The sequence below is a fragment of the Musca domestica genome, unplaced genomic scaffold (assembly GCF_030504385.1).
Source record: "Musca domestica strain aabys unplaced genomic scaffold, Musca_domestica.polishedcontigs.V.1.1 253, whole genome shotgun sequence".
Lineage (NCBI taxonomy): Eukaryota > Metazoa > Arthropoda > Insecta > Diptera > Muscidae > Musca > Musca domestica.
The window spans coordinates 402,865-426,457 of NW_026712281.1; the positions used below are offsets into that span (position 1 = coordinate 402,865).

Genomic DNA, 23,593 nt, shown 5'->3' on the forward strand with positions numbered 1-23,593 from the left:
ACATTTTAATCAAAAAATTGTCATAGACCTTTGCGAATAACAACTATAACCTGAATATGTATCAAAAATTTTCCCATGCCTTTAAGAATAGAAATGACGATTGGTCGAGAATGTTGAGTTCTTACAAAAATATAAGGCGAATCTAAGGGCTGCGTCGTCGTGTATCTCTGAAACGATCACAGAAATTAAAACTGAATAAAACTAAAGAACCGTCGTGGACCTCTGATAAGAAAGGTGATGGAACCTTTAAAACGTGTCAAAAATTCCTCCAAAAAGGCTTTAAAAATAGACGTGATTTTTGTTTCGGAAATTTTCAGAAAATCGAATTATTAGTTCAATAATGTTATTTTGAGAATAGATTTAAAAATGCATTTTCGAATTTGTATTTTGCAATCAGAAATTCTTTCAACTGCTGTCTGTATTTTATTAAATATATATAACAAATATATATATTTTTTGACTTTTATTATATATAAACTCTGCTTGAATTACTATTTGGTTTTGAATTATATATATGTATACGAATGAACTATGTACAAAGTATGTTTTTGTTAATTATTTTTTTTACTGAATTCTCTTTCTAAAATAATTTGCATTTTTGTTTTTGGAGAAAATAATATTTGACTGAATTGTTGTGACTGGTATTAGAATTTAGTTATTTCATTTATTTTGGTTTTTGTATTAGCAAATTTGTTTGTTTTTTTATTTTGTTTTTGGTTTTAATTAATATTTAGTAATAATAATAATAATTTGTTAATAATAATATTGTTTGTTACTTGTTTTATTTTTTTTTTTTGCTTCTTTGTTCATTAAAGAATGGTCGTTTTTTATGTTAAAGTGTTTGTTTTTTTTATTTATTTATTTATTATATTTTTTATACTTAAAAATTACATAATTTGTTTTTTTAATAATTATAATTTATATTAGGTTTTTTTATTATTGTTTATTTTTTATATAATAATAATAATAGTAAATATTAACTATCAAGTTTTTGTTTTTTTGCTTTAATAATAAATTATTTTTTACTCTGATTTTGTTTTACTTCTCAAGGAGTAATAAAGATTTTTATTATATATATTTTTTATGTGTATATATATATTTGTTTTTTTTATGTTCATGATGACTGTTCTTTGTTAAGTTAAATTTAACAAATATTTTTATTATTATTATTTTTAATATATTACAAAGGATTTGTGGTTTGAAGATTTTTTGTAGTTTTTTTTGTCATACATTTCATTTTTGTTTTTTTTTCAAAGTTGTTGTTGTTGTTGTTGATTTTTGACTAAATTTAATTTGTGGTATTAAATGCAATTTTCTTGTTTTTTTACTTCTTCAAAAATTTTATTTTTATTATTTTTTTTAATTTCTTAAGATTCATTCATGTTGTTTGTTTTATTTTTTAAGCCGTTTTTTTGTTCTTCTTCTTAGAGTTGTTGTTGTTTTAAACCTTTAAATGTCCTGATTTGTTAGATTAATTTCATTTTTTTATGTTTTGCTTATGTTTTGTATGTTCGTATGTAGATGTATTGAAATGCTCTCAATATTTTCCTTTTTATCTATATATGTTTAATAAAAAGAAAAAATATTTTCTTCGTTTCGTATTCAATGATCCTCTGTGTTGTTGTTGCTTCTGCAGTTTCAAACATGGTATCGCCTTATGAGCCTCAAGATTGATGGTTTTTGGGTAAAGCCTTTTTATCATCATCAGCATCATAGTTTTCATCATCATCATTGTCGCTAATAATCATTAGATTCGTTTTTATCCAATATTAGGTCGCTAAGTGGCAGACATCTGGAAAATTTATTAGAAATTTTGTTAAGGAAATATTAAAATAAAAATCCAAATAAAATCCAGAAAAATATTTATCTTCATCATGTGTGACAAAAGTTTACAGAAAAATGGCTGGAAATGCTTAAAAATATTTTACAATTATTTATATAAGTTTTTAAAGATTTTTATGTTATTCCTTAATTATTTTTTTATCATATTCTGTTTTTGTAATAAAATACAGTTTTTTTTTTAAATTTAATGAATTTTTGCTTCAAGAAAATATTTTACATTTAAGAAATATTTTACATTTTAATATATAAGAAAAATAATTAATTTTTTTAAACTATTTTAATGTAGCATTAATTTTTTACATAAATATTGAGAGTTCTTTACCAAAAAATATTATATTATAATAAATAAAAAAAATATAAACTAATACTGAATAAAACAACCTCATTATTTAGCAAAATGTTAGGAAGTATTGCCTTTGGGTTTTTATTTAATAAAAACTGATTTTTTCCAAAAAAGAAAAAAAAAAAAAGATTCTGAACCACTCTGAGACATGAATGTATCTATCAGTTGTAATTTTATATTTGAAGTTCGTAATGGGTGCTACAGCCTATGACAAAAAATTTCGTAAGCAGGTCCACGTCTTCGTATAGTCCCCATATAACGGTGCCTCCCGATATTCGGTATTTTCATGATTTTAAGGGACATTATTTAATTTAAATTTCATATTTAAAGTTCGAAATAGGTAGTCCACCGCAGGTCCACGTCTTCGAATAGTCCCCATATAACGGTGCCTCCCGATATTCGGTATTTTCATGATTTTAAGGGACATTATTTAATTTAAATTTCATATTTAAAGTTCGAAATGGGTAGTACAGCCTATGACAAACATTTTTGTATGCAGGACCACTTCTTTGTATAACCCCCATATAACGGTAGCTCACAATATTCGGCATTTTGATGATTTCAGCAACATTATTCACCGGAATCGTTTCAAATTTCGTATTGGGAGATCTTAACGGTTACTACAACCTATGGAAAAAAAGTTCGTATGCAGGTCTACGTATTTCATATAACCCGATATTCGATATTTTCATGATTTTAGCAACATTATTTACAGGAATTTGAAGATACCTCCCGATATTTGGTATTTTTATGATTTTAGCGACAGTATTTACCGGAATTATTTTAAATTTCATATTTAAAGTTCGCAATGGGTGCTACAGCCTATGACAAAAAATTTCTTAAGCAGGTCCACGTCTTCGTATAGTCTCCATGTATCAGTTTTCATTTAAGTGGTAGTTTTCGGAAGTTTTTTTGAAAAAATTCAAGTTCCTTCTAAATGGTGGAGGGTATTAAAAGTCCGGCCCGGCCGAAAATAGGTGCTTTTTTACGCGTTTTTAATTGATTGTACCACTATACGATGGAGGATAAATTAAATTTGTCATTCCGTTGGCCATCTGGTGCACAATAAACCTCAAATCGGATAATGATATATATGGGACCTATATACAAATTTGATCAATAATCTGACAGAGGTATTTCTGGGCTCTATTATATATATTGTACCATATATTATTCTTCTTAAATTTGATGTACTTGCTTCTAGACTAAATTAAATCGGATGTGCTAAACTTGAGGTCAGTATTGGCCAATTAACCCGAAATCGGTTGAAGATATATATGGGAGCTATATATAAAAAAGAATCGATTCTCACCATATTACATATTCTCCATAATATAAACAATTTTTATTAAGGATCTCCCGACTGAAATATGTTAAGATTATAAATAATAATATTTCTAGACACAAATCATGGATTTAACAAAAAAATTTCACCGATTGATATTCGTATAAAAATTACATATTGAAGAAGAAATTTTAGGAATATTGAAGAAAATATTTTCAAGGGCCTTCCGACTTAACATCGCTAATTTTGTGCCATTTTTTCAAGGACTCCCTTTCTAAAAATCGTAGATCATTTAAGAACATTTTTGAAAAGTCTTCCTAGACGTAAATGATTAATTAATGAAAAATTTGTACAGGGGCCTCCTAACTAAAAATCGTGGATTTTGAATAACAATTTCCAAGAACCTTCTGATAAAAAATCGTAAAGTTTCTAGGAATATTTTTGAAAAGTCTTTCTCGAAAAAAATTGTGGAATTTGTAGAGTTAATTTTGCGAAATTAATTTGATGAAAAAATTTCAAGAATTTTGAAAAAAACATTTTCAAAAACTTCCCGACTTAAAATCGAAAAATTTTCTAGGACCTTAAAATCGTGAGTCCTCAAGAATATATTTGACAAAGTCTTCCTAGATGAATTTTGGAGGCACATTTGTTCAAGGACCTCCTGACTGAAAATGAAGGATTTTGAAAAATTATTTTTAAGGACATCTTGACTAAAAATCTTGCATTTTTTTAAATGGTCTACGTAGAAAAATATCGTTGAATTTGTAAAAAATAGCTTGAAGAAAAAATTCAATGCCAAGGACCTTCCGACTTAAAATCGTAAATTTTGTAACATATTTTCAAGGATCTCATGACTTAAGTACATCGAGATTTTCAAGGACCTTAAAATTGTGAATTTTGTAAATTTTTTTCGAGGACCTGCTGACGGAAAATATATATATATTTTTCAACAAATATTTTTGAAAAAGTCTTCCTAGACGAAAATCGTAACTTTGGAGGAACACTTGTTCAAGGACTAAAGAACAATTTTCAGAACAATTTCCAAAAACAAGAAAAGTTTTCACAATTTGATGGACAAATTTTCAATTATTTTGAAGAAAATATTTTCGAGGACCTTCGGTCTCAAAATCGTGAATTTTGTAGACATATTTTTCAAGGATCTCGTGCATTTTGAAGAATAAGTTTCAAGGAACTCCCGACCTTAAATGGTAATTTTTGTGGAAAATGTTTTCAAGGACTTCCCGACTTCAAATCGTTGAACTTTTAAAATATTTTTTAAAAAGTATTCTAAGGCTTAAATCGTTAATTTTGAAGAAATTTTGTTCAAGGACCTCCAAATTGAAAATCGTAGATTTTGAAGAAGCTCCCGACATAAAATCGTTAAGTTTCTAAGTCTTTCTAGAATTTGTAGAAAAAATTCAACAGATTGAAGAAAAAGTTTCAAAGTTTTTGAAGAAAACGTTTTTGTGGACCTTCGAACTTAAAATCGTGAATTTTGTAGACATTTTTTTTTCAAGAATCTCTTGGCTGAAAATTGTGGATTTTGAAGAATGATTTTCAAGAACCTCCTGGATTTCATAAACATATTTTAAAAATTGTTTTTCCTTAAAATACGAATTGATGCCCCAAGAATTACAAAGAGGTGGTACCTTGGCGGGTCCTTTTTTAAGGGTAATTTAAGGGGTCCCTCTGCAAATAGTCTGTCGATACCAGAAAGGGAATCAGGAAATTTAACAAATTTTGTCTTGGATATGTAATAACTTGTATGGAAATATAATTTTTTTAATTTTTTTGAAGATAAGAAAAAATATTAACTTTTGAAATATAGCATCTCATATTTTTTATATACATATATACTACATATTTATATAATAAATAATATACAAATAGGTCAAATTTTCTTAAAACTATAAACTTGAAATTATTTTAAATTTTTAAATTTTTAAAATAAAAATTTTGTTTTTTTTTTAAATTTTACACTTCAATATTTTTTAAAATTTTTAAAATTATCTTAATTTTCCAAATATTTATTTTTGTTATTGTTGACTTTTTACAAAATTATTTTCAATTTTGTTTTTTTTTTTTTTTTAAATTTTATCCTTGAAACAAAAGACATTGGTGCTCTATAAACAAGGTGCTCCATGGCTCTAGCTAATACCGGAAAACTTTATAAATAAAAAAATGTTAACTCACGTTATCCTTTCCTTCTTCTGCATTTTCTCTTCATAATAGTTATGTATGTGTTTGAGTTTATAAAAAAGTGTTAAATTCGCTGTTCGTATGTGTGTGTGTGTTGTGTTGTTTCATTGTATGTGTCTGATGTGATGCAGTAAGAATATGGTTGCCATCATTGTAGGATAGATAATTCGTTAGTGTTTCAAGTGGCATAACAACCTTTTATTTGTGATTGTTTGTTGTTGTTGTAGTTGTTGGTGTTTGTTTTCCCGGGAGTGTAGCTGAGTTTACTTACAACGACCCTGTCTGTGTTCTTATCAACATTTATTTGTCATTTCTATTTTCTTTTTCATTGATTTCTTTTCTCATTGATTTTCTTCTTCTTCCGGTATGGCATCACCAGCTAACCAAACACAGGGACGACCCTAGAGATTTGAAAATTTATAAAGAGAATTCAATTAATTTATAAAATTTATTTAATTAGAGGGAGAATAGGAAACTATAACAACTGATTGCGCTTGACTGCTGATCTAAAGTTGCGTCTATTTGAAGGGGACGTCATAACCTTTAAACTCTCCGACTAAAATCTTGAGAATGAATAATACCTAGAGGATGATGTATTAGCACTTGTCGGTTTTCTTTCTTCTAAAGTGGAATTTTAAATATAATTTTATAACTAATTTCTTTTATTACTAATTTATTTATAATTTTAGATGATTTTTAGCATTTCTAGCCATTTTTGTGTCTAATTATTTTTAATTTCTATAATTTTTTAAATTATTTTTTATGGGTTTGATGTTCACATGAATATCTTCCTAGACGATATTTGGAAATTCGATTTGATTAAACATTTAGTGGGAAAAATTTGTCATATAAAATGAATGTTAATGTTAAAATGGTGTTATTAGTGAAAATGTTTTATTAATTAAATGGCACATTAGGTATTGAAGGGTGGGGTTTCGGGGGTTATGAGCAACAACTAATTTTGCATTGATTATCTACAGGGGAATATTAACAAAACTATTGGTAATATTATTTAAATTATTTTAATTATTATGGCGGGAATTGATCAAGCTAAATGAACTATGCAAAAAACTATTGATTGATTGATTAATTTATAAAAAAAATATTGCGTTTCTAAACAAGCTGTGTTCAGTAATACATTGGTTAGATAAACTTTAAAGAGGTGAAAAAAATAAAATTTTTTATAAAACTTAAAATTTTATTTTATAAAATAAATAAAGTAGGAAAGAAGCAAAAATAAAATTAAAATCTAAATTATTTAAGAGATATATATTAGTAGTCCTCTGTGGAGGTGTTTTGAAAGAAATTAATTACATTTTATAACATTTGTTATATTTTGACCTGGTGCTACATTTTTTTTTTAATTATTTCCCAACCCTCAATTGTTAATTTTTTATGATCCGCTCCAGATTTGCGTTCTTTAAGATTTTTTCAGAGACTTCCCGGCTTTATATAAAATGTGAAAATTTTAAGAATATTTTTTCGGACTTCCTAGACAAAAATTGTGGGTTTTGAAGAAAATTGTTCAAGGACCTATGATTGAAAAACGCGAATTTTGCCTTTTACTAAAATTCTTAATTTTTTTTTAGAAAAATTGTTAAAATGTCTGAATTGTCTGGGATTTTTTTTCAGAAAATTTTTGGAAGAGACTTCCTATATATATAATCATGTGTTTTATTGAGAATATTTATGTAAGAACCTCCTGACTGAAAATCTTAAATTTTTGAGAATATTTTATAAGGATCGTCTAAAATAACACCAGATTTTTTAGAATAAATTGTTGAAGAACATTTATTCAGGGATTCAGGGAAACATTTTCAGGACCTCATGACTGATTGATCGTTGATTTCTTTTTTATTATTTACATGGTGTTCTTGGGCAAAAATCGGGGAGAAACATTTTTTAAGAAAATTTAAGATCGTCTCCTTGACAAAAGCAAATAAAAAGTGTGATTTTTGAAAAAATCGTTGAAGAACCTCAGCACGGCAAATCTTGCATTTTTAAAAATATTTTCATAAGGAATTTAATTTAAAGCAAAAAAAAAAAATTAAGGACCTCCCGACAAAAGGTCATAGATTTTGAAGAAGATTTTTCAAGGACCCCCCGATTGAAAATCGTGATCTGTTAAAAGCATTTTTCAAGTTCCTCTTGATTGAAATTTTTGGATGTTTCAAGAACATTTTTGACAAGGTCTCTCTTGTATTGAAAGTAGTAGATTTTGTAAATAGAGTGATAGAGTAAGTAGAGTAAAGTAGATTTTTAAAAATATTTTTGAAGATCTCCTCATTAAAAACGTAATTCTTTTTATGGATATTGTTGAAAATGTCTGAATGTCCCTCAATATTCCATTCGGCATATCGCAATATTGAAAAATGAGTTCGGGGCGAAGCCATTGGAATTCCAAAAAGTGCAAGAACTTACACCGCACCGCAAGAAGAAAATAGACTCAAAAGAGCTAAAGAGTTGCTTCGCTTGGCCGAAAGTGGTGAACTGCCGAATTTGGTTTTCTTCGTGTCCGATTAGAAAACATTTGTTGTCCAGCAGTTTGTGAACAAACAAAATGATCGTGTTTACTTGCCAAAGAGGTCAGCTGAAAATGTGCACCTTCGGTTGGCCACCAGAACTAAAGCGCCGGCCATGGTGATAGTGTGGGCCGCCATAACAGCCGATTATCGCTCTCCGCTCGTATTAATCGATCGTGGCATCAGAATAAATGCCGAATATTATCTCGAAAATATTCTAGAGGGTGTATTAAAGCCTTGGGAACGCAAACATTTTGGCCTCAGACCTTGGACATTCCAACAGGACTCAGAATCTTCCCAAGAATGGTTACAAAATGAGGTTTCTCGCTTCATTTCCTGCGCACAATGGCCACCAAAATCCCCGGATACCAATCCGCTGGACTATTTTGTCTGGAGTATTTTGGAAGCAAGGTTGACACGTACCGACCAATACCGAAGTGTCGATCACCTCAAGCAAGCGTTTCGTCGGGAATGGGCCAAAATACCGCAGAGCAATATTTGGGCAGCGTGTGACGGTTTCATTGGCCATAATTCGTGCCAAAGGTGACCAATTCGAACAAATCTAAACTTATTCAAAAATTTGATGCTATTTTCGACATTTTTTGTTGTCATTCAATAAAATGTAGAAAAAAAAATTAATTAAAAATGATGGCGTTTGACTCTGTTGCAGTTTTTTATATATCACCCTGTATATTATTGATCAGCATGTGAAAATCACTCTAGCTTCTGAAAGAATTGAAGTAGGTTGATAAAATTTTAGTTAAATATGGGTTTGGTCTGCAGACTTTTTGGCATTGAAAATGGGCTATATAGGTCCACGTTTAGGTATATACCCCATATAACTGAACCTCCTTATATAATTTATTTTGATGATTTTAGCGACATTGTTCATCGGAATTGTTTCGTAATAAATTTCGTAATAAGAGTTCGTAATGCTACTACAGCCTATCTATGAAGGCCCAGGACTTCATATAGCCCCATATATCGGTACCTCCCAATATTCGATATTTTGATGATTTTAGCTATATTATTCACCGGAATGGTTTCATATATCGTATTTAGTTTTTTAAAAGGGACTACAGCCTGTGACCATTAATTGCCTATGCAGCCAGATCTTCGTATGGCACCTATATATGTAGTGGTAACTCCCTTTATTCGGTATTTTGATAATTTTACCTACATGTTACACCAGGATTGTTTCAAAGTTCTTTTATGAAGTTCCTAATGTGTACCACAGTCTATGACATAAAATTGTCCATGCAGATTCAGGTCTTCGTATAACTTCCATATAACAGTATTTTGACCATTTTAGAGACATCACCGGAATTGTTGCAAATTTCGTATTTCCACTTCTTAATGGGTACTACATCCTGTGACAGAAAATTGGCTAGGACAGGTCTACGTCTTTGTATAGCTCCCATATGTTTTGATGTTTTTGTGACATAATTCATCGGAATTGTTTCGAGTTTCATATTTGGTCTATGACAAAAATTGCCTATGCACATTCATGTTTTCGTATGGATCCCAATATAACGTTATCCTCCTATATTCTGTATTTTTAAAATTTAAACTGCATTTTTGATGTTTTTTTTTTTTTTTTTTTTTGTAAATTTCCAAATTCATCCCAAATGGTAGAGGGTACTCAAAATTCGCCCTGGTCGAACTTAATGATTTTTATCTAAAATTCTGCAAATTGTTAGAATTTTTTGGAAATTCTGGATTACATTAACTGGTAAGAGCTTCAGCTTTGAAATTTTGGATGTGGCTCACCCACTATGAGCGGGGTTGATATATGGAGAGATTTTTGAAAAAAAAAATATATAATAAATTATAAAATAACGAAAAATTTAAATGTCGATTTAAGCATGCATTGAGCAAATAATTACAAAATTATTAACAAAGTTAATTTTTTTATCCAAACTTGCTTGGAATCACAGAACAATATTTACAATTTTCGAATAGAAAATAAAATTAATTTTGAATACATAAAAAATCTTAAAATTCAATACGATTACAGTGAGAACAAGTAGAGAAGTAGGTAAGAAGAAAAAAGGTGAAGAAACATACCTAAAATGTACTACGTTGTATGTAGATGGATTTTTTATTTTTGAATTTTTGAATATTTGTTTTTCAAATTTTTTCTAGCTAGGATTTTTTTTTCAAATGCCAAAATATGTAGCTTTTTTTGTTGTAGTTGGTGGATGGTAGTTGTTGTTGGTAGTAAATAACAAGGTGAGGATTATGGAAAATACTTTCAAAATCTTTTCAAACTATATATTTATATGTAAATAGGCGCTTTGGTTTTTTGGTATTGGTTACGTTTTTTTTCTAATATATGTATATATAAGTGTGTGTGTGTGAGGATATACAACTTGGTAGGCATGTACATGTGTTGGTAAGTAACTTGAACAGTAACGCAATTCTAAGGTTGTGTAAAGTAGGAATAACTTGTTGTTGGAATCAAACTACTTTTCTTTGTTTTTGTTGTTGTTGTATATATAAATAGGTAAGTGTTTTTGTTGTTTTTAACTTCTTCTTTACTTTACTCAATGCAAATAACATGGGTGTGTGAATTATTTTATTTGGAAAAGAAAATATATTCAACAATGGTTTGTTCTTTTTCTAGTTTATGCCATATGCGTTTGGTGATCTCTGGTTTTTTTTAGGGGGTTAGTGTATGAGGAGGTTGGTGGTGGTGGTGGCACTAGCGTGTTATGTTTGTTTGTTCGATGTAGAGGGGGGTTTTGGTTGTCTAATTAATTTTTTTTTTCGTTTTTTTTCTTTGTTTATTAAAACTTTAAATTAAGTGATTCAAGCGATGCTAGTGATGAGCGCCTAGATAAACCTGTATTGGCAGGACAACTGACCAGTGAGGTGGTGCCGAATAGTTTGTACCAGCCAATCACAATGCCATTGGAGAGATCGATATGATCGAGCATTATTTGGGCCACGCCCATAAAGACTTTCTTTTCGATGCGGCCATAGTCGCCCCAAACGGTAACCTGAAAGAGAAAAATAAAGGAGAAGAAGTTAGAAGGTGGAGGATCAAGGGGGGTAAGAAAGAGGTTTTCCATGGAGAGAAGAAATGTCTTCTATAGAGAGGAGACCTGTTGAAGGTTTTCTACAGAGAGAAAATCTTATGAAAACGTTCTGCAGGTCTTCTATCGGCAGAAGACCTCCAGAAGGTCTTCTATGGACATAAGACGTTCTGCAGGTCTTCTATAGACAGAATACGTTCTGCAGGTCTTCTATAGGCAGAAGACGTCCTGAAGGTCTTCTATAGACAGAAGACCTGCTGTAGGTCTTCTATAGACAGAAGACCTGCTGTAGGTCTTCTATAGACAGAAGACCTGCTGTAGGTCTTCTATAGACAGAAGACCTGCTGTAGGTCTTCTATAGACAGAAGACCTGCTGCAGGTCTTCTATAGACAGAAGACCTGCTGCAGGTCTTCTATAGACAGAACACCTGCTGCAGGTCTTCTATAAACAGAAGACCTGCTGCAGGTCTTCTATGGACAGAAGACCTCCTGCAGGTCTTCTATAGACAGAAGACCTCCTGCAGGTCTTCTATAGACAGAAGACCTCCTGCAGGTCTTCTATAGACAGAAGATCTCCTGCAGGTCTTCTATAGACTGAAGACCTCCTGCAGGTCTTCTATAGACTGAAGACCTCCTGCAAGTCTTCTATAGACTGAAGACCTCCTGCATGTATTCTATAGACAGAAGACCTCCTGCAGGTCTTCTATAGACAGAAGACCTCCTGCAGGTCTGCTATAGACAGAAGACCTCCTGCAGGTCTTCTATAGACAGAAGACCTCCTGCAGATCTTCTATAGACAGAAGACCTCCTGCAGGTCTTCTATAGACAGAAGACCTCCTGCAGGTCTTCTATAACCAGAAGACCTTCTGAAGGTCTTCTATAGACAAAATGCCTCCTGAAGGTCTTCTATGGACCGAAGATCGCGAGAGGGTCATCAATAGACAGAAGACCTCCTGAAGGTCTTCTATGGACAGAAGTCCTCCTGCAGGTCTTCTATAGACAGGAGACCCTCTGAAGGTCTTCTGTAGACAGAAGACCTCCTGAAGGTCTTCTATAGACAAAATGCCTTCTGAAGGTCTTCTATGGACAGAAGGCCTCCTGCAGGTCTTCTATAATCAGAAGACCTCCTGCAGGTCTTCTATAATCAGAAGACCTCCTGTAGGTCTTCTATAGACAGAAGACCTCCTGAAGGTCTACTATAGACAGAAGACTTCCTGCAGGTCTTCTCAAGACAGAAGACCTCCTGGAAGTCTTCTAAAGACAGAAGACCTCCTGACGGTCTTCTATAGACAGGAGATCTCTCAGGAGACCCCCTGCAGTCCTTCTATAGTCAAAATTTCTAGAAGTTTTTTTCTTCGATCTTTAAAGGTCTATCGGGATAGCTTACCTGTAATATACAGCCTTTGGTATTGCAATTCTGGAACACCAATTGCTGTTGATACAATGGCTCCAGCGTTCGGCGAGCCGTGGAAGTTTTCATTTTGTCCATGCATTTTTTACCCGAAACCAAGTACACTTTGACATAGGGGGCTGGTAGCATTTTCGAGGTGGGTTTTTGCTGAAAGAAAAAGAGGTTCACATTTTAATTTCCGTAGGAAAATTTATCGCTCTGCCACTCACCTGTAAACCTCTTGCTCTAATGACCTCTACTTCTAGGCAATTTTTCTGATAGCACAGCGATAGTTGGATATCGCCCAACGAGGGGGCACCCAGCACCTGGCGGCCAACCAATTGGCCCGGTCCAAGACCTTCGACAAATTGATTGATTTGTTCATCTGCTCTCATGGTGGGAGAGAATCTGTTTTCCGCAAATTGTTGTTTTTGTTGTTTGTTAAAATAAAAAGAATATATTAGTAATTATTCAAAATTAATTTTTGTTAAATAAAAAAAAAATAATAATCTCGGAAAGTTAAGAGAAAGTAAAATAATATATATATATATCAACTGAAACTCATATATATATATGAGAAAAATAACTTTGTATTATACACAGGGAGATATAGTAGGCAATTTCAAGTTAAGATTTTTTTTTTTGGATTTGAAAAAAAAAATATTGTTTATATATTTTTTTATTTTGACAATATTCCTTTTATGTTGTTGCATTAACGTGCATTATTTCTGTTGCATTGTGTAATATTTTTTGATTTTTTTGCAATATTTTTTACAACATGCTTTGTAGTATTTACAACCAGGCCTTTACACCAAGAGAGTAAAAGAGAATGTTGTTTTCCATTGAAGGCTTAAGAGAAGTTCTCAACACACGCACATAGTTACACCCTAGAAGAAAAGTTCGTTCAAATGACAAAAAATTTGCAATGAGACATGAATGGGAAGCGATGTGAAAAAGAAAAATGATTTTAGAAATAAATAAACAAGTTGATAAAATTATTTGTTGAAAACAGCAGATGTCCTGGTAATACTCTAGTTCATAACATTATGAAATCTTAAAAAAATGAATATCTTTTCCATAGAGAGCGAATCACGCTCCTTCTGAACATGACATGAGACCACTTGGGAATTTGGGCGAGGCTTAAGATTTTCTTCATCCGGGGTATTTCTAACAAGGGCTATGAGACCTAACGTTTTTTATATTTAGAACATCATTCAGTGAACTAAACAGAACTAGGTTTAGAGGATCCGAAGATTCATATCTCTGGTTCCAAGAAATATTACAACACACATTGTAGCATTTTGAGAGGGTTATAGTGTGAACTCCTTTAAAAAAGTCCAAGTCCAAAAATTCGATTATTTTGCTACAACAAGTCATCATCATAAGTTTCAAAAGGGTAAAATAGGGTAAAAAAAACTAAACTAGTGATAAGCTGCTAAAAATCTAGAGATATTGAGTGGTAGAGGAAATCTAGGACTTTAATAAAAAATTTATGATAATTTTTAAAGGATTTTTATGGAAATATCCAACAATTTTTAGAAGGAGTCCAAAAATACCATTTATTTGTTAAACAATTTTTAAATTTATAACGGAACTTATGTGACATTCTACTAGGCTTTTGATTTTCATTTCAAGGCATTTTCATGGAACACTTCGTGGAGTTATACCTTTGTGATGGATATTCAGAGGATATCCATAGGGGTTTAATTGTAGACTTTTGAATAGACTTTACTATTCCACAAATCTTTAATTATGGAGTTTATATGTGATTTTCGTGAAAGTCTGTAAGATTTTCAAAGGAGTTTGGAGGGATTATATATTCAAGGATACATTTTTATACCAATTTTGGAGAAAGTCTTAAACACCTAAATTTTTAATTTTTAATGAAGTTATTGACAAAAATATTTTACTTCCAATTTACACTGTCTCAATTATAGATTTTCGAGTTATTGCGAAAAATATATATAAAAATATAAAAAATCACTGCAAGTCTTAATTTCAGATTCTTTACGAAGTTTGGAAGGAAGTCTACACTATCTAAATTTTCTAAGAAAAATTCGATGGATTCTTGATCAGAATATTCTTTAAGAATTTTCGAAGGAATTATGGAGGAATTTTAAGGAATTATGCAGACTTTTAAAAAATTTCTCAGTAACTTCATAAAAATTTAAAAATCAGACATTGGAGACTTTCACCAACTGTGGTTGATACAACATCTCTTTGAAATCTAAGTGGAACAAAATCATTAAAGAATTTCTGTTTGAAAACTAGTAGACTATTAAATTTCGTAATTACACAGTGTAGACATCCTTGTTAACTTGGGAATTTTTTTAAATTCATTACTATGGTCTCAATATTTCTTAAAATCCTGATTTGGAGAATTTGAGATTAATTCTTAAATTTAAGAAAAAAATATTAAATTCTCCAATCGTAGTCCACTTGACTCTTAGGTTTCAAAGAGATGTTGCATCAAAGACTGATCTTTGATTTTAATATGAAGTTACTGAAAAAACTCTACAAAAGTTATTTCCGAAAAATTTCCGAAAAGGAAGTCTACAGGGCCTGAAATTAATATCTCTTAGTATTCGGAAATATGGTTAAAAATATTCTAAAAATCTTCGCCAACGGTTAGCTTGTGGATTTGTTTGGGGTGTTTTGAAGGAAGTTTTTAAAAATAATTTTTGGAAATCTAGAAAGCCAAAATATTTTGAGAAATGTTCAATGGATTCTGGACAATGGAAATGGATAAGCCTACGGTTGCAGCTTTATCTACTCTCTTCTGGATATCTTTAAAAATCCCCAATAAAAATTGGAGGCTTACTCTAAATTGGTTTAAGACCTTATAGACTTCCTCGAAATTTCCCCAAGATCTCCACTATTTACTTCTATTTCTAAAGGAAGTCAGTAAATTTGATTTTTTTCTGAAATTTTGGCAAGGATTTTTAACTTAAATTTATTAGTTTTTATTAAAATCTTACTAATAGTGGATTTTGTGACGAATTTTCAGAAACTCCACAAGGACTTATTTATGGATTGTTTAAGGATTTTTGGAGAAAATCAACAAGGTCTTAATTGGAGACTTCAAAGATGTCTGCAAAGCCGTCATAGTGGATTTTTTAACAGGCTTTTTGAGAAGGTTGTGAGCCAAACATCACATAGGATTGTAAAAAATGCTCTAGGCTACTTGAGTTAATTAGCTTTTAGGTGTTTTGGAAATAGTCTACAAGGAATAAGGGGTTTTTAAAGAAGTTTAGAAAAGTCCATAAGCCCTCAATCCTAGAGTCCACAAGACTTTTGTTGTATATTTTATAAGGAATTTTTGAGGAGGTCTACATGGCCTTGTTTTAGGAATTTTTAAGGAGTTTCAAGGTAATAATCCTATTTTTGAAGGACTTTTAAAGAGAATCCCAAAGGCCCTAATTTTTATGAATTATCTAGAAAGTCGACATGGTATTCTTTGTAAGAAATTTTGAAGGAGGTAAAAAGGCTTTAGTGGTATTTTAAGAAATTTTGAAATTTTAAAGGATTTATGGATATATCCTAAAAGGTTCCAATTTGGACTTTTTTTAGAGAATTTTTGAGAAGATCCGGGGCTTCAAATAGAAACTTCACGGGCAAGTCTCCATTTCCAAATCGTTGATTATCATGCATTTGGGACAAGTCTCCAACCCTTAATCGCTGTTTATAATACAAATTTTTTTGAAGAATGTTAGGCATAATTATTGATTATATAAAGGATTTTTGACAGAGTTCACAAGATTTTAGTCCAATAATATTTAAAGAATTCTGAAGGATGTCTAGAAGGCTTTAGTTTTGAAATTTTAAGAATTTTGGATTGAGTCTCATTTTCATTTGGGAGGAATTGAAGTAGACACCCTTCAAGATTTTAGCTTTAAATATTTAAAGAATTTTTGAGGGAGTCCTATTTTCATATGGGAGGCATTGAAGTAGACACCCTTCAAGGATTTAGTTTTAGTTTTAAATTTTTTTAAAATTTTTAAATTTTAAAAGGAATCTAATTTTCATTTTAAAGAATTGGCAAGATTTTGAAGGGAGTATAAGTTTTATTTGGACTATTTTTAGAAACTTTGAGGGGCGGCCATAATGTTGTATGTTTATAGAGTATCTCTAAAAGGCCTTAGTCGTGGATTTCTTTGGGAGTTTTGGAGAAATTTAAAGGGAAATTCCAGACCTAATGTGATGTATGTTTTGGTAAAATTTTTAAACTTTTCTTCAATATTTAAAAAAGACTTAAATTATCCAAAGCCTTAAGAGCAATTTTCAAATAATGACCCAAATATTGCTGTAAACTCATTTTAGTTTCGTTTTCGTTAAAAATCTTTCAAGCTATCATATAAACTCAGGCCTTAAAAAAATAAATTTAAATTTAATTTAAGAAAATATATATATATAGTTTTTGAATTGTATTGTTCTAATACTTCTTAAAATATGACCCATATGAAATAATTCAGATTCAAAAATTAGGTGGTTGGTAGGTATGTATGTACAAGTGATTATGGAAAAGATGTGAATGTCAATGTTTTCTAAATAATAATAAATTAAAAAACACTAAAATAAACTACGACAATAACTAAAATGACAATACCAAAAAAGGACAAAAAAGAAAAACAGAAACTCATATTTTTCCATTCATTACAGAGTTATAGGAAAAAAAAACAACTAAAAAGAAAATTGAATTGAATTTGCAAATTTTATGGGAAGCATTAATTACGTACACGCACACACACACACACACACAACAACAACAATTATAGATGTAAGCAAACAATTTCGAAAAATTCGAATATACAGTTTCGAACAGAAAAAAATACATTTAGAGAGAAGAGAGCAAAATGTAGAGGAAAACACACGGAGAGAGAGAAAGGAAATACAGAGAACCATAGACAGCTTAAAAAAAACAGGTCTTGGGATTTCCCAAAATGGAAAATACAAGGATCGGCTTGCACACAAATCATAAATAAAAAAAATAAAATTCATTTTAATTTAACAAAAGTTTATATATTTTTGCTATAAATACAAAGTGGACATTGAATTTGCAGCCAACTTCGCTTTGTTATTGTTTTGGTTTTATTCATTATGTTACACACACACACACATCGATTGGCAAGTCAAATGTTTTTTGGGTAGCATCTTTCAGGAGAACAACATTGACAGATAGTGGCATTTATAGAGAAAAAGTAGAGATAGCGGAAATAATGGTAGCAAATAGACAGAGAGAGAAAGATAGAGAGAGAGGGAGAACTTGTTTCTTTGCGCAAAGCTCTCTGCTTAAAAGGTAGTTATGTTTTCTTTTAAAGCTTTTTTGTTTTGGTTTTTTTCTTTTTTTGGAGGAAAACTTACGATGAGCCTTCCGAGCTTGAGATCGAATGTATACTACCGGCGCGATATTGCATTACAGATGATGATGGCGGCACCTCAACCGATCTTTGTATACTACCAGCCGAACCACGCGACTGACGCTGATAATGAAGTGGATGCAGTTGATGATAATGATGTTGTTGTTGTTGTGGCTGTGGTTGTTGTTGATGTGACATAGAAGTGGCTGTGGTGTTCGAAGTTGAGGTGTTGCTGTTATTGTTGGTTGTGGTGGTGGTGGTGCTACAATCACGTGCCTGATTTTGGTCTGTTCCAATAAATGAAATAAACAACAACAGAAAAAAAAAACAAAACGGAAAAAGAAAAGAAACACACAATAAGGCGAATTTCGATAATTGATTATGCTCTCAATCGTTCAAAAGACAAGCGAGGTAACGAAGGTGGGGAATTGTTATTTTTTTTCGTTGTATTTTGTTGTACCTAAATTGTTTTCAAAAAATTGTGTTTTCAGTGAAATATATTTTTTTTACCAAGGTCAGGGCAGAGAATCTCGTTTCCAGTTACCAATATTTCTAAATGAAACCTACACCATCATCATAAGGTAACCCAGCGAACTTTGCGGACGAAATTTTTTTTTTGTTTTTTTTTTTTTTTTAATTCTGTAGTAATCTTACATTAAAAATACCATCCAAAAATCTTCCTAAGACTGAAGGCCTTTTCAATATTTACTAGAGACACCCTATACGTTCTATATATGGAAGATCTTCCGGATATTTTCTATAGATGGATGTGTTCTCCGGACTAAAGACCTTCTATAGGCTGGAGACATTCTGCAGCTCGGTTGTGTATTGAAGACTTTTGCAGGCTTTCGATAAACATTACATGTATTTTATGAATAGGTAACCTCCTTGCGATTCCTATTAGTAAAAATATATTAGTACTTCATTAGACCGGGGACCTCTTGAAAGTATGTTGCAGGCCTTCTACTTTGTGGAAGCTTTCTATAGACAGAATGACCTCAGGTATTTTCTTTAGATAAGGGACCTTTTAGGGGTCTTTTTCAGTCAGAATAGGCAGAAAGCCATCTGGGCTTTATTGACAAAAGGAAGACCTTTAGGATCTCCTGCAGACAGACCTCCTAGGAAATTAGACCATTCATAAACAAAATCCAAACTGGAGGTCTTCTTTAGACATAATACCTTCTAGTCGCCTTCTATAACCATTTTACGGATGTTTTTGAGAACCAAAATCGGGGATTTTTTCAATGGTTTTTAAGAGACCAATAAACCTGAAGTTTTTTTTTGTATTCATGAGAGGATTTTTTAACAATTCAGAAGAGGTCATACAAACATGGATTTTTATACATTTTTTGTGAGGAACCAAACTTTTTTTCAAGGGGACCCATACGTCGAAGTTTTTGGATTTTTGCCAGAACATAAACTTGGGTTTTACGATTTTTTTGCATCTTCCGTAAAATGAAGACATTCAGATTGTCGTCCTGACTTATTTTTAAGGAAAGGTTCACGGTCGGTTTTTAAATAAAATTCTGGTAGGATTTTGAGAACTTCAAGCTGGTTCTTTCGGGGCATTTGGGTGGTGCACAAGAGTACGTTTTGTAGGGAGAAACACAAATGTGTTTTTAAAGTGTTTTGGAGAGAACTGAAAACGTCATTATTTTCAGGATTCATAAGGGGATATAGGAGATTACAACTTAGATTTTTTTTCAAAATTTTTGCAAAGGTCTAAACATGGACGATTTATGGATTTTAAGTTTTCCCATGTTTGAAGGTCTCTGAGGTGGATTTTTGGTATTTTTTTCTGGACCCAAACGTGATATTTTCAGGTTTTTGAAAGGACTTAAACATGGATCGTTAAGGAATTTAAAAGAGACCGAAACGTCAATTTTAAGCGATTTTTGGTGGTATCCAACTTTGGTTAAAGGTTTATTGGATGATGCCAAACTAGAATTTTAAAGGATTCTTGTGAGGAGTACAAACGAGTATTTTTGGCAGGGAAAAAAAGTTGATTTTTTTAAGATTTTTGGCTGAACCTATAATACGATTTTCAGGATTTTTGGCAGGATCCAAATTATTTTTCAGGGATTTTTGAAAGACCAAAGATGATTTTCTTCAGGATTATTCTGTGAGGATCGAGCATAGACTTTTTAAAGATTTTATGGGAGACACATTCATGGGTTTTGTTCAGGATTTTAGGCAGAATCAAAACAGGGGTTTTTAAGGACAACTAACAAGGAATTTTTAGATTTTTTGCGATTTTGGATCAAAACTTTGTATTTTATGGACAAATGAGAGAAACCAAACGTGAATTTTTAATAATTTTTCGAAACGCCTAGAGATGGATTTTTAATTTTTTTCAGGCCTTTTATTGAGATATTATTTTGGTATTTTTGGCAGGACCAAAGTTTTGTTCTTATTGATTTTTAGGAAGGCCCAATTTTTGTGAGAATCCAAATGTGGATTTTTATAAGGATTTTAAGGGGTCCTAACAGTCAAAGGTTCACAATTTTTAGCTGTAACCAAACTTGGGTTGTTAAGGATTTTTTTCAATCAATAACCTTGAACTTTTCCAGAATTTTTGTGACAGCACACAAAAGTGGATGTTTTCAGGACTTTTAGCAGGACATGAATAAAATTAGGTATTAGAATTTTTTACGATTTTTTACAACTATCACATTTAATTTTTTTTTTTCAAATTTTTGTAAGGATAAAAATATTTTTTGGGGTCCAAAATTTTGGATTTCTAAGGAGTTGGGACCTAAATCATAATTTTTGCAGGATTTTTGGCCGAGATCTAACTTATTTTTAACAATGTTTATGAAGACCCAAACTTGGATTAAGGAGCTATAGAGGAATCCAAAGGATTACCAAACAGGTTTTTAAGGTTTTTTTGGAGAACCAAACTTTAATTTTTCCCAAATCTCATCGGGATGAATTTTTCAAAGAATGTGTGAAAGGATTTTTAAGGATACAGGAGACGATTCTGAACTGGATTTTTCGGGAATTTTGGTTGGGCCAAATTATTATTATTTTTTTCCGAATTTTGACAGGACCTAAATGAAGATTTTTTTTGGTACTTTTGATAGGGCTCGAACTTGTTTGTATAGTGTTTTTTTAGGATTTTTGTCATGACATAAATTAAGATATATTAGGGTTTTTGTCAAGATTTGGATATATTAAGGATCGAACTTGATATTTTCAGATTTTTTTTCAACGGAGAATTTTTTAAAATGTTTGAGAGAAAACTGTATATATTTTAATAATTTAGGAAAGGATGTTGATTTTTCAGGATTTTGGCGGAAGTCAACAAATTTTTTTCAGGATTTTTCGCAGGATTTTGTTAAGGATTTTTTTACGAAGACTATCAGAAGACCTCCTTTGGATTGAAATTTACCGAAGCCCAAATTCAGTGGAGGACTTGTTTGAGGCCTTCTACGGTTTAGAAGTCTTCCATAGATTGTAAAAGTCCGTAAAATCAGTTGCACGTGGCTTATGGTTTAAAAACTCTTTTTGGGTATTCTATGTGTTAAAATTCAAAACTATTAAAATTTAGTTGTAGCGTTTATATTTACACTTGAATTTTAAATTTTCTATAATAAAAAGACCGCATATAAGTTCTTAAACCTCCTTTGAAATGAATAGATTTTGAAAGACTCATTTTCTTCGAACACGTACAAATTTAGGGAATGGGGCTATCCTTTTCTCCGGAATAAGACAAATGTTGATGATGGTGTTCGGTTTCATCCCACAAGTCGAACAAGGCCGACCACACTATCCATTCGTAAAAATATCTCTATTCACACCAGGTATATATATGGCAGCCGTTATATTATATATAAAAAAACAAAACATATAAATCTATATACAAATATTAGAAGTAGCTATACAAAGCATCTAAACCAAACCAAAATAAAATATTTAGAAAACAGAAAATAACAAAGCTTTTTTTTCATAACAACAATTAACAAATGAAAAACACAAACAATAATAAACAAAGAAAAGACAAGGCAACTCAATGGCAAAAAGGCATTTGTGAAAAAAATTGTATGGTATTTTATTTTGAAATGATTGTGATTTTATTTAAAATTTATTAAATTGTATTTATTTATTAAATTTTTTATTTATTAAAAAAACAAAATTCAGTACATATAATATGGTGTTGTAACATACGATACGGTTAAACCTTAGTTTCGAAAATTATCCTTTCATGTAGATGCCAATTGTGAATGTCTAAGGTCTTCCCATGGCGTTTTTTTTTTTTGAAATATTGTGGCAAACATTACTTTTGTAAATTATTTTAAAGTTATTTTGAATAAAAATCCTATATCTCCCTGTTGTTGTTGGTTTTTTTTATTTATTTGAAAAAGATAATGTAACATAGGGTTTTTGAATTGTGTTGTTGTTGTTGTTTTAATTGAATTGCAATAAAGATGATAAACATTAGACAAATGCTTGATTTAATTACTATGGCATGCATTTTTATAATGTTGTAATGAACGAAAGATATGCTTTATTTCATTAATTCCATGTTAGGAAAATTTGTTAATGGCGTTGAGTAAAAAATATCTGATATTATGATATCAGACCAAAATAGATTCAATAATGTTTACCTTTTCGATTTAGTTATAAATTATGTTTTAGTTTTAATATTCTGGCAAAGGGAAATCAATAATTCTAGCTCAAACAAAATAACCAGGACTGAAACTGAGCATTCGTAATATCTAATATGTAGATCAGTAAATATGAAATAAATTCGGTAGCTTTTTAATAGAAGTCGAAATCAATTTCAAATGGAAAAAAACCTAAAAAAAATGTGGAGCTGAAGTATTTTAGACAGTATTCTTAAAAATATTTTATGCCCAGAAATTGTATGGGGTGTATCTAAAATCAGCGATTGATGAGACCTCTAATCTACAATTCTAGCTTATTTTATATAAAATAATTTTCAAATGATTACCAAGCTATACATTTTCGCATATCGTCGGTGTTATGCTGAAGTATTCTATACGACATTTGCCTATTTGAAAAAAACGGATTTTAATATTCTCATCATGAACTGCATATTAGTAAAAATTTATGGAGATTTATTATGATCTTTTTTTTTTTTTCATTTATATCCATACAATTTTAAAATACTGTGACTTACGCGGAACAAATATACTAAATTTTAATACCCTACAACACTATGTGTTTGGGGTATTATAAGTTGATTGGGCCAAAATTATGTAACACCTCGAAATATTGGTTTCCCACATAGGAAAGTATATATGGATCTTCCTATATCGCCGAGATGAGTCGATCTAGCTATGTATGTCCGTCCGTCTGTCCATGTTAATTTGTAATCACTCTACAGGTCGCATTTATGGCCCGATCCTTACGAAATTGAAAACGGAGATGGGTTTAAGGTCAGCATAGAACCCTATTTCTTTTAGAGAATGATCGCATAATATTTAGGGTTGAAATGACCAAAACTGAAAAATTGCCTGATTTTGCAGTTGCTATACAGGTCACATTATATACCAATCGACGTGGAAGTTAGCATGGGGCTAGAGCTTGGGACTGGGCAGAAGCATTACAATTTTGATGATCATCGGGTAATATTTAGTGGGTGAAATAGACC

At 31.1% G+C, this 23,593-nt stretch overlaps 1 protein-coding gene across 1 annotated transcript in view; it reads right to left on the minus strand.

Moving 5' to 3' along the window:
* Window positions 1–1,222: 1,222 nt before the first annotated feature.
* The window catches only part of LOC101889564 (uncharacterized), a 164,796-nt gene continuing 142,425 nt past the window's right edge, over window positions 1,223–23,593 (minus strand). Inside the window, exons 20-24 of the mRNA XM_059123878.1 lie at window positions 17,981–18,360; window positions 12,850–13,027; window positions 12,617–12,787; window positions 11,059–11,193; window positions 1,223–1,792 (exon numbers count right to left, since the gene is read on the minus strand). Coding sequence (XP_058979861.1) covers window positions 1,778–1,792; window positions 11,059–11,193; window positions 12,617–12,787; window positions 12,850–13,027; window positions 17,981–18,360 — 879 coding nt within the window. The 3' untranslated portion in view covers window positions 1,223–1,777. The remainder of the gene's footprint in view (window positions 1,793–11,058; window positions 11,194–12,616; window positions 12,788–12,849; window positions 13,028–17,980; window positions 18,361–23,593) is intronic.